Here is an 11,919-nt window from a genome sequence, read left to right as displayed (position 1 = left end):
GATGTGTACTACTCTCTCGATGAAGTGAAAACTGTGTCCTTTACTGATTGCAATTTTTGTTTTTATACTTTCTTCTCTGGTTCTCTGGATAAGGATGACATCACCCATAAGAATATACAGTATACTCAGCAAAGGTGATATTCATACTTCCTTATCCTGACAACTTTACTTCTATGGTTTCCATTCCTAATTACTAGCATAATACATCTTTAGCTTCATTGAATTGACAGAGCATTGATCTGGTGGTATGGAAAATATTGATTCGACCATTGTTAATATTAAGAGCTATAAGAGCATGTTATATTACACACAATGCATCTCAACATAAGCACTGAGCTTATATTCTTTTTATCATTTCACCTGCATCATGACATTAATATCTGTCCTCAAAAGTAACCTGCAGAGGGAAGTCTTCCGGAAAAAAGGAGATAAACTTATCCATATCCTGCCACTGGCAAAGATAAATAGGGAGGATGCGGGGAATTATCTTTGTGTGTCAGGTAAGCATTTCTGCTTCTGTTTTTTCTAAGATCAACATATGTAATTAATGTTTAGTTTTAAGGTATAATCTTACTTGGGATTTCAGTTAAAGACATTTTAGGTTTACAGGTTCAATATGAACTTGTTCAGTTTATTTCTAAGTGTAAATTGACTCTAAAGGTTGGGGTTAAAGGGACATCCTTAGATCATTGTTATACCAAATGTCCTTTATGGCTGTGAATATGTTTTACAGTAAATTATAGGGTTTCTAGCATAATAATACATTTATTAATATTATTTTGCTTCCATGTATACCCCCTTGGTGCTGCTGAACTGTAATGCTGGGCTCCAGCCCTGGACAGTGTCAGTATCCTTTCCTGACAGCAAATTCTCATCAGTATAATCAGATCTTACATGAGATTTTCATCAGTTTTTTTTTTTGCTTATGAGATTAGTTTCCCAACAAACAACCTGAAAATCACACAGCACTACGATGCAACAATGATGAAATCCATGTTTCTCACAAAGTGCTGACAGAGTTTCTGAAAGATCTATAGATTTGCAATAAAGAGTTTTATTCGTAGGATCAAAATTGGACAAGTCTTATTTTTTTTTCTTTTGCAAACCACTCAATTCTCAAAAAAAGCTTAGCCATGTGATCAGCCATATAAACTATAAGGGCTAGGAGTTCTATCAGTGGAAATCATAGAACTTGTATAAGAAAAAACTCAACTGATTTCGGAACGCACTGACTGCAGGGAAAGTGACTGTCCACATTGGGGTTACCCAGGTTTGAAGTTAATGCATATTTCCTCCTCTTTCCTCTAATTTTCTGTGTACTCTCCTATGGTTCAAACTGTTAATGTTTTACACTAAAATAATGCACACCTGGGTTTTACTGTAAATTGAATCCATTTTGTAAAACCTTTTTTTGACGTAAAGGTTGATAACCTAAACAGCAATGTATGTAAATACAATAGGCCACTGAAAAAAATTGTGATTAAAGGGGTGGTCTAGTTAATGCAACAATCCAATAGCTTCTCTATTATACTTTAATTAAAAAGTCTGTCCTAATCCCTTTCTACTCTATCTAGCAGCTTTCTTTTTTCACCTACTTCTTGTTTGATGACATTTCATTTGAAATTCCCCAGGGCATTCTGGGATAGTGAAATGAATCATCTTCATCGGGGAAACTGCATTCACTGCTGCAGCCTCTGTCCCCAGTTTGAAATGAATCATCATTAGTGAGGTACGTTTCAGTGGCTTGACTAATCCCTGCTATACTGAGCATGCATCAGTTGTCAATTCCAACACATGCTCAGTACAAGCTCAATTGTCACTGTGTGATTAAACTTTCAAAGCACAGTGACAGTGCGCACCCTCACTGGCTTTAATGAAAGTCACCAAGAGAGAGCACTGTCAGTTCACATTGAAAGGAGGTAACCAGGAAAGCAGGAAACGCTGAGAAGCCCCACCCCTGAAAGTGACTTTAATTAGGGGGGGCAGAACTGGTCCCTGCTTTTCCTGCTCATCGTGTTCTCGATTCACAATGCACACTGACAGTGCGCTCTCTTGCCAGCTTGTCACTTCTCATTAGAGACGGCATTGGAGCGTGTATTGAGCATATGTTGGAATTGACAACTAATGCAAGCTCAGTGGAGCAGGGACTAACCAAGACCCTGAAACGGACGACACTGATGACGCTTTGTTTCAGGGTGGGGACAGTGAATGCAGCCTCTGCCACCTGATGAAGTCTCATTTGAGATTCTCAAATGAATTGTCATCAAATAAGAAGTAGGTAAAAAAACAGATAGGGTAGAAGAGGGTATATTAGAAAAGCTATTATAATATTAAATTAAAATACAGACATTTAGGATTAAAATCAATGTTATTTTTGGACCATCCCCTTAAATAGTATAATTTCAACAAAAATGTATTACTACTCTTATTACAATAATGGAATTTTGGCATTACCATAAATGTTGGTATTGTTATATAGATGTATTATTTGCTAGCTGGATGAATGATTTATATCTGACGTGTCATAATCCTCATATGAAAATAGTGCTGACAAACTATTTGTAATTACAGTATCTTCTATGAATGATGTCCACATTACTTTGTTAACTGTAAAGGAAGAGAAAATGCTCTTAAAATGTGAATCAAATCAGATGTGGCTTCTAAAGGATCTAAAACTTATAGATGGAATAGATCATTCACAGGTAAATAACTTCAATGTCATACTAAGGGTCACTAGATCAATATGGTAACAGAATTTCCTATTTAGCAATTCCTCCTAGACCTCGAGGCAGATAGCCGTCAACAGTCACTACATAGATTTACTTTCGCAGTTTTGTGAACTTGCTTAATGTACTACTACTAGATACAGAAGATACGCTACACTATATCCCAAAGGTTTTCTGGCATTGATCATTAAGTGCTTATAAACCCAGGATTTTATAGTCCTTTTTAAAGTGAACTTGTCACCCCCCCAGGGTGTTTTTAAGTAAAAGAGCCACCATCAGCAGCACTAAGGCTGCATTCTGTGAAGGTGGCTCTTATGGTTCATATCTGTATTGAGCCCCAGAGGTATGGCATCTCCCCCTTTGTCAGCCGCCTCCCAGCCATCCATCATCCCCCTCTTTCATCTTTGGCACGCCTCCTGTGTTGCTGTTAGATGGCCGGTGCCTGCGCTGTGCCAACAGTTCTTGAGCATGCGCAGTGCATGCTGCCCGGGAACTGACATCAGGCTATCGTACCTGCATGTTATGGAGGCCCCAAATCCTGCCCCGCAGTGTGTTATGATGTTTTCACACTGCGGGGTTGGAATTCTGGCGCCTGCGCAGTGAGCAACTATATCTGCTCCTGCCCCCATCTCCCTCCTCCTCTTTCTGTTTCCTTCTGAGCTTCCCACACGCAGTTCACTGGCAGGTCAGCTCATCAGACGCTGCTGAGGGAGGAAAGAGAAAGAGGAGGAGGGAGATGAGAGCAGGAGCAGATATAGATGCTCACTGCGCAGGCGCCAGATTCCCAGCTCTGCAGTGTGAATGCATCTTAACACACTGCTGGGCGGGATCTGGGCCTCCACAACACGCAGGCGCGATAGCCTGATGTCAGTTCCCGGGCAGCGCTCACTGCGCATGCCCGAGAACTGTTGGCACAGCGCAGGCGCCGGCCATGTAACAGCAACACAGGAATCGGTGCAAAGACAAATGAGGGCGATGATGGATGGCTGAGAGGCGGCTGACAAAGGGAGAGATGCCATACCTCGGGGACTCAATACAGGTATGGCGTGCACTTTATAAAAGTCAATGTTTCAGTGTTACTAGAGATCAGAAACATAAGAGCCACCTTCACAGAATGCAGCCTTAGTGCTGCTGAAGGTAGCTCTTTTACTTAAAAATGCCCTGGGGGGGTGACAGGTTCCCTTTAATACTATTGTAATATATTATATAGTAATATTATAGTAGTCTCTATAATTATTATAATATAATATCCAACTTTTAGGTGCTGAAATGTAGCAAAAATATTTACCCAAAATAAATTAACATTTTCCAATTATTGTTATAAGATTTATCAATAGTGTTAAATATCATTTTTCAAATTTAGAGTGGTAACTGGCGCTAAAAATACCCACATCAGACAGGCTGCAAGTAAGGGTTCATTCAGATGACAGTCTTTCATGTACGAATGAGATCCGTTTTTTTCACAGAACTCGTATCTATGACCATGGGCGTAATGATTGTGGTCACAGAGGGTGTGTTCGTGACTAGGTACTGCAGAAGGGGCGGCCTGCTGATGCCAGTCCCAGTTTTACCTGGGAGATTATTACAACAAACAGCCAGGATGGGGGACACAATTACATGGAATGTGAACCCCAGATATCTGACCAATATGCAGGTAGGGACCCATTGTACTCAAGACAAGCCATTGACAATCTATGGGACTGTTCACATGTCAGATTTTTTACTGTGGACCAAATGGTCTGTGCAAGTTACAGATACATGTCCAATATTGACTTGAGTGTTGGATCAAGTATGGCATTTCAAATCTATGGGTCAGTGAAATATAATGTTACAGCACTTGGATGCCATCCATGTGCTGTTTTGCTTTTCATTGACTGATGGATAGGAGAAGATGGAGAAACTATTTTTTTTCTCATCAGTGAAAAAAAAGATGAAGCTCTGACAAGCCTCTGATAAAAATTACTGATTAACCCTTTTACCCCCGAGGGTCGTTTGCATGTTAATGACAGGGCCAATTTTTATAATTCTGACCACTGTCCCTTTATTAGGTAATGGCTCTGGAATGCTTCAACGGATCTTGGTGATTCTAAGATTGTTTTTTCTGTGACATATTGTACTTCATGTTATTGTTAAAAAATTTTTGATATAACTTGCGTTTGTGTAAAAAATGGAAATTTGGCAAAAATTTGGAATATTTTGCAATTTTCAGGCTTTGAATTTTCATGCCCTTAAATCAGAGTAATGTGTCACACAAACTAGTTAATAAATAACATTTCCCACATGTCTACTTTACATCAGCACAAGTTTTGAAACAATTTTTTTTTTTGTTAGGAAGTTATAAGGGTTACAATTTGACCAGCAATTTCTCATTTTAACAGCAAAATTTGCAAAGCTGTTCTTTTCACCTTTTTTTAGGGACCACCTCACATTTGAAGTCACTTTAGGGGGTCTATTTGGCAGAAAATACCCAAAAGAGACACCATTCTAAAAATTGCACCCCTCAAGCTGATCAAAACCACATTCAAGAAGTTTACTAACCCTTCAGTTGTTCCACAGGAATGTGAAAGAAAAAATGAACATTTAACTTTCTTTCACTAAAACGTAACATTAGACAAATCTTTTTTATTTTCAAAAGGGTAACAGGAAAAAATGAACCCCAAAATTTATAATGCAATTTGTCCTGAATATGACGATACCCAATATATGGGGAAAAGCCACTGTTTAGGCGCAAGGCAGAGCTCGGAAGAGAAGGAGCGCCATTTGACTTTTTCAAACCAAAATTGGGTGGAATTGAGATCGAACACCATGTTGCGTTTGGAGAGCCCCTGATGTGCCTAAACAGTGGAAACCCCATTTTGGAAACTTTACCCCCCAAGGAACTTATCTAGATGTACCTAAACAATGGAAATGCATAACAAATGCCCCCTTTTTGGAACAAATCTACTGTTTCCTACTATGTAAATTTTATAATGTAGTGTACTACCTACAAATGAACTGAAGCACATGCCAAGTAAAAATTCAAGGGTTTTTTATTTAACAGATATTGACACACAATTTTTAAAAAGGATTCAGTGGATAAATACACACATATATGGACCTGAAAACACAGGAATTAATATACTCACGCCATAAGCATATTCAACAAATGGATAAATATCCAGAACATATGAAAAAATATAAATTTTTATTTTTTTTATTTTTAAATAGGGTACCTCAGAAAAGGCTACCTTATGTATGGAGCAAAGCTTTCTTGAATGTTAACTAATGTCATATAATTCAATATATTTCTCTTTACAAACAGTGCTTTTGGACTTATATGTCAGCCAAATTTGGTATTCGATATAACATTCATGAAGCATAGATACATAAATAAGGAAAAAAAAGTTCACTTGCAGCTCTATTTAGAGGCCCATATAACTTATGGCTCTATATAAAAACCTTTATTGCTCCTGACAACAGATTGTCTACATATATATTCTCTATCAAATTGCTTGCTATCTCTACATCCAAAGGTAATAAATAAATAACATTAAAGTGCATAGTGCTAGATAATGTTCAATACTTGTGCAAAAATAAACTTCGATTACTTGCAGAGACAAAACTATATAGTTGTCATGATCTCAGTGCGGGTTTGACTCGCACACGTGGGGTTAATGTCTGGAACCAGTGTTGATGACTGGCATTTCTGGGGTTAAAGGTTGTGATCCCAGTGCAGGCTTACCTGCACATCTGGGGCTATGATTGTGGCCTCTCCCTGGTTCTGGGATAGTTTCTTATAGCCTCAGGATGCTCCCATCCCCGTCAGTTATACTTTCGCCCTTGGCATAGTGTGGTGACCCCTGAGTGTGTTTGTGCTGTGTTCTTGTTTATCTGATACTCTGTGTATGACTCGGTCTGTTCTCCGGATACTGCTTGTTGGATTCTACTTGGTACCTTCTATGTCTGTTTGGTTTTGATCTCTGCTTGGTCCCGACTCTCCGTTCTGTCTTATCCCTGGTACTTTACTGTGGTCACATGACCGTAGGTCCTTCACTGCTCACTGACTTTGGTTTCTCCAGGTCCTGCTTCCTTGAACTATCCGGCCGTGTCTGACCCCGGGCCCCTCTGCAGTGTGGGTGAGTCTTTGCTCAGCGGTGGCTGCACGCCGACCTTAACAGGACCGTGACAATAATAAGGTGCAAAATAAGCTACCAGGTATAGAAGTAATCAGATAAGTAAGTATTTACAGGGGAAAATAGATTATGGTTTTATTGTGATGCCAGCTGAGGTGTCTGGCCAGGGATGGCCAGTGCTGTATGTGGGGTCCCCAGGGGATAGATGGTAATGCAGCAAGATGGATCACTCCCATCAGCAGGAGCATGCCCCTGGAGCAATGATGGAAGTTGTAGTGAGCAGTGCAGCAGAAAGAAGCAAGAAGGTGAAGGAATTCAGTCTTTACCTTTACTGATCATGAATGCAGGTTGAATCCAGGGGTCCTGGTCACCAGGTCTGGGGTCTGGCTTGTCTGGAAGCAGCTCGAGGCCACTCCACTAAGTGGGTAGAATAAGCCTTCCGTTCTGCGCCTGTCTGTTTGGAGATTCAACAGCTTATGAGCTGATCCGCACTCCCTGCTTGTGTTTTATAGCAGCTACAGCCAGCATACAATGCATGCTCTTTGTAAGCTGTTCTCTCGGCCCCAGCTCTGAACCCTCTATAATGTGTTGCTTCTAGTGCTGCAAGGGGTTGCCAGAAGACCTGCAATCCCCCAGTGTGGCGCCCCCAGGAGTATGGTCGCCACAATGGCATTGCCTTCCTTCAGGGAGTGTGATGTCATGCTTGGAAGCAAGGAATGGTCTCTCTAGCAGTTAATCATTTACATGCAACACAGTTCCCATTCCAGGCCAGCAGAGGGAGCTCTGAACCAGGATTGGGGGAGGAGCGCGCTCTGAGGGCCAGGAGGGGAAATAGTCAGTTAGTGTGAGGAGGGCCACGTGTGTAGATGTGTGGAGAGAAGCTGGGGGTTGACCTGAGGATAGAGAGCTCCCTCCCAGTGAAAGCGCATGATCTGGAGCCTGGTCTCCACGGTTGTATGGATACTGAAGGTCCTGCAACAGAAACCAGAGGAATAGGAAGCTTTAAATGCTCTATTCCCAACTAAGACTTGGAGGCACAACAGCGACGGGTGAGCCAAGAGAGATAGAGGGCTACAGCTGTCTGCCATATGAGGTAGTTCTAAGAGACAATAAGAAGGAGGAACTTCAGTGTAACACTGTACTGCATGTACCTCAAGCCAGCACTAGGAAGGAGACTACACAACCCATCTGATAGAGAGATTCCTGAGTTGCTTCCAGGCTAGCCTGCTCCTGTGTCATCTGTAATCAGGACCCTGGACTGCGTTTGCCAAGTAAAGGTAAGGAAACTGCACCCTGTTGTGTCCTTGCCTTCTTCCTGCAACATCCTCAGCACTGCTACATCTCTGTTCCAAACACTGCACCCTCTTCCTAAACATTCCGCTACACTGCCCTGGGACCAACAGCCCTACCTGTGGAGGGCTACAACATCATTGCTGCACCACCCCATCTGTCCCAGAGGATCTGTCTGCAGCGTCGGCTTAACATCTACATTGCCGAACACCACAGGTGGCATCACGAATCACTTATAAACTTTATCCCCAACCCCACAGCCCTGGGAGGGCGACCCATTTTTGGCGTCACGAACAGGATTTCGGAGCCCGGTATCCCCGGGTCCTGTGTGCCAGAGACTGTTGTGTGCTATAGACTGTGCGAAATTGGCGCCATTGCCGCCATTATCCCGCTGATTGGCGTGCGCAGGAAGAAAAAGGGGCAGGCCTTCGTGGGCGGAGCCTGCCGAAGAGAGCGAAGAAGTGAAGTGCCGCGCGGGAAGAGAGGACAGTGCGCGAGAAGAGGAGGAGCTGAGGCCTATAGCCGGTATGCCGCTCAACCCCGGGGCCTGGCAACCGTTAACTAGGGGGGAAGGAGAATGTCTCAGGCAAGTACCGATACAGCGGCGGATGCACCCGCCAGCCCCTCAGCACCGCAAGATGCAGTGCCCAACGCGGCTGCGGGTCCGGTAGCACCCACCGCAGCGGTCCCCATAATGCCGCTGTCTATGCCCTACATACCGGGAGCGGCCTGGCTCCCGCAGTACTCGGGTGAGTCCCATACCCTGAGTGAATTTAAAGAGAGACTGTGCAGTTTGTTTGAGGTGTATCCTCTATCTGAAAGCCAGAAGGTGAACATCCTGATTGGGTAGCTAACAGGTGCAGTACTGAGAAAAGTAAAAGCCTGGCAGGACACTGACAAAGAGATTGTTAAAAAGATTTTGGCCAAGCTAAAAAGCACCTTTGACACCCGCACTGCAGCTGAAATCAAGATGAGGTTCTTTGGGCGTAAGCAAAAAGTGCAGGACAGTATAAGGGACTATGCTCTTAACCTGCAGGAGGCGCTGTGAGCCATCAAGCAAACTGATCCTGACAGTGTGAAAGAGGAAGACAAACTGTTAAAAGAGCAGTTCATTGAAGGACTCCTATCCAGTACCCACAGAGCACAGCTGCGCATCATAACCCTACAAAACCCTGACCTGGACTTTGCTGATTTTAAGGACAGGGCTATTCGGGTACTGCAGGAACCAACTGTCAGCCGTCCAGCGCCCCCTAGGCGCCCAGCAATCATCTACCACCAGGAAGCAACTTCTTTCCCTTCCATCCCTGTGGAGGCTGATGCACAAACTCTGGCTAAAGATCCAACAGAAGAGCTGCGTCTTCAGGTCCAGGAGTTGACCAAGGGTATGGCTGCACTTACTAAAACCGTGCAGTCCCTGCAGGTGTCCTCCAAGGAGAAGATCCAGCTTGCTTCCAGTCCAGAGGATGTCCCCTGGCTCCGGAAGAGGAGAACCCCTCCACTCCGAGGGAGGAACAACGACCGCTATGACCAGGACGGACGTCCCATCTGTCGTTGCTGCTACAAGGCAGGTCATCTTGCAAGATTCTGTCCTTTAAAAGAGCAACCCCTGCAACCCCTGCGGCAGAGGGCCAACCCCCAGGAGTAGGACCACAAGGCCCTAGGAACCGGCGAGCCAAGTATGTTGGGGGGAGACTGATCCTTCCTGTGGTGATTGACGGCATCCCCATGAACGCTTTGCTGGACACTGGCTCCCAGGTGACCACTATACCCTGTATCCTCTACAAGCGGTAATGGGCTGACTCTGAACTCACCCGTGGCCCCAGTGATGAATTAACAGTAGTTGCCAGTAATGGTCAGTCTTTACCGCAAGTGGGATATAAAGAAATTACTGTTAAATTGGGGAGGGTGGAGTTAAAATCTCAAGGTCTGATAGTTGTGGATATTGATCAACAAGAATGTAATCCCACGATGACTCTTGGTACAAATGTAATTGAAAATTGTCTTTCAGAGGTTATTGTCTTATTGCAACAGGTGGCTGAGACTGCTGTTTTCAGTGAGTCCTGCAGAAGGAGATCAAGGCCCTGATGTAAAGACAGCAGGTAGAACTCTCTGGCAGAGAAATAGGCAGCGTCAGAGTAAGTGATGCTTTCCCCATTGCAATACCCCCCAGATGTGAAATGTTGATTTGGTGTCGGGCAGCTATAGGTCTCAGAGGGAAGGATTACCAGGCATTGGTGGAGCCAGTATACTCTGATAGCAGGCCCACTGTCCTGACAGCCAGAGGGGTAGTTGATGTAGGTAAGGGGAGAGTACCTGTACGCCTTTTGAATTGTGGGGAGGAGGAGGCCACAATACCTCGGTATGCCACAGTTGCTAAGCTGCTCACTGTCAGTAACAATGCAATGCAGGCAGCAGAGCCCTTGGTCTCATCCGACCAGGTGGAGGACAATGGCTCTGTCAAGCAGCTGGAGGAGTGGTGCCAGCAACTGCAGGTGGGGACTGACTCTACACCTTCATACCAGAAAAATGGGGTTTACAGGGTGACCCAGGAACATGAGCGGGTATTTAGTAAACACCCTCTAGATTTTGGGAAGGCAAAAGGGGTTCAACACCATATCCCCACTGGGGATCATCCACCCATAAAAGAAAGGTACCGGCCTATACCCCTAACACAATACCAATGTGCTAAAGGTATGTTGAGAGAGATGAAGGAAGCTGGGGTGATCAGAGACAGTTGTAGCCCCTGGGCAGCTCCAATAGTTTTTGTAAAGAAAAAGCATGGTACCATGAGAATGTGTGTTGATTGCAGAAAAATTAACAGCATTACACATAAAGATGCCTACCCATTACCCAGAATTGAAGAGTCATTAGCTGCACTTAAAACTGCTAACTACTTTTCCACCTTAGATCTCACTAGTGGGTATTGGCAGGTTCCCGTGGCAGAGGCAGACAAGGAGAAAACAGCATTTACCACCCCAATGGGTCTGTGTGAGTTCAACTTTATGCCATTCGGGCTCTGCACCGCCCCAGGAACACTTCAACGGCTGATGGAGTGCTGCCTGGGACACATGAACTTTGAGACAGTCCTGTTGTACCTTGATGATGTCGTTATTTTCTCCAAGACTTATGAAGACCATCTGGAGCACCTGGCTGAGGTGTTTGAAGCCTTGTCCAACATTGACCTGAAGGTGAAGCCTTCCAAATACCTCCTCCCAAAGCCCAAGGTACAGTACCTCGGTCATGTAGTGAGTGCAGAAGGTGTGGCACCAGATCCTGACAAAGTCACAGTCATCCGGGACTGGCCGAAGCCCAGCAACCTCCATGAAGTACGCCAATTTCTTGGGTTGGTAAGCTACTACCGAAGGTTCATCAAGGGCTTCACTGAAATAGCCACTCCTATGCAAAATCTCCTGGTGGGACAGTCTAAGAAAGCCAAACAGAAGAATTCCACATTTGAATGGACTCAGGAGTTGGAGAGGAGCTTCACCCGACTGAAGATGGCTCTCACAGGAGATGAAGTTCTGGCCTACCCCGATTATGACAATCCCTTTGTGTTGTATACTGATGCCAGCAACGTGGGACTGGGAGCTGTAATGTCACAGGTACAGAATGGCAAAGAAAGAGTGATCTCCTACACCAGCAGGAAGCTTCGTCCCACTGAAAGGAACCCTGACAACTACAGTTCCTTCAAGCTGGAGTTCCTCGCCATAGTCTGGGCTGTGACTGAAAGATTCAAGCATTACCTAGCTTCAGCCAAGTTTACCATCTTCACGGACAACAACCCGTTGACT

At 44.2% G+C, this 11,919-nt stretch overlaps 1 protein-coding gene across 1 annotated transcript in view; it reads left to right on the top strand.

Annotated features, from left to right (window-relative positions):
- Positions 1–367: 367 nt before the first annotated feature.
- Positions 368–11,919, top strand: part of LOC141086363 (exocyst complex component 1-like) — a 191,860-nt gene continuing 180,308 nt past the window's right edge. The window contains exons 1-2 of the mRNA XM_073572363.1: positions 368–500; positions 2,572–2,702. Of these exons, the coding sequence (XP_073428464.1) occupies positions 368–500; positions 2,572–2,702 (264 nt within the window). The remainder of the gene's footprint in view (positions 501–2,571; positions 2,703–11,919) is intronic.

The sequence above is a fragment of the Dendrobates tinctorius genome, unplaced genomic scaffold, assembly GCF_039654945.1.
Source record: "Dendrobates tinctorius isolate UK_male_01 unplaced genomic scaffold, ASM3965494v1 ptg000001l, whole genome shotgun sequence".
Lineage (NCBI taxonomy): Eukaryota > Metazoa > Chordata > Amphibia > Anura > Dendrobatidae > Dendrobates > Dendrobates tinctorius.
The sequence above is the reverse complement of the archived record's forward strand: the minus strand, read 5'-3'. Positions and strand labels throughout refer to the sequence as shown.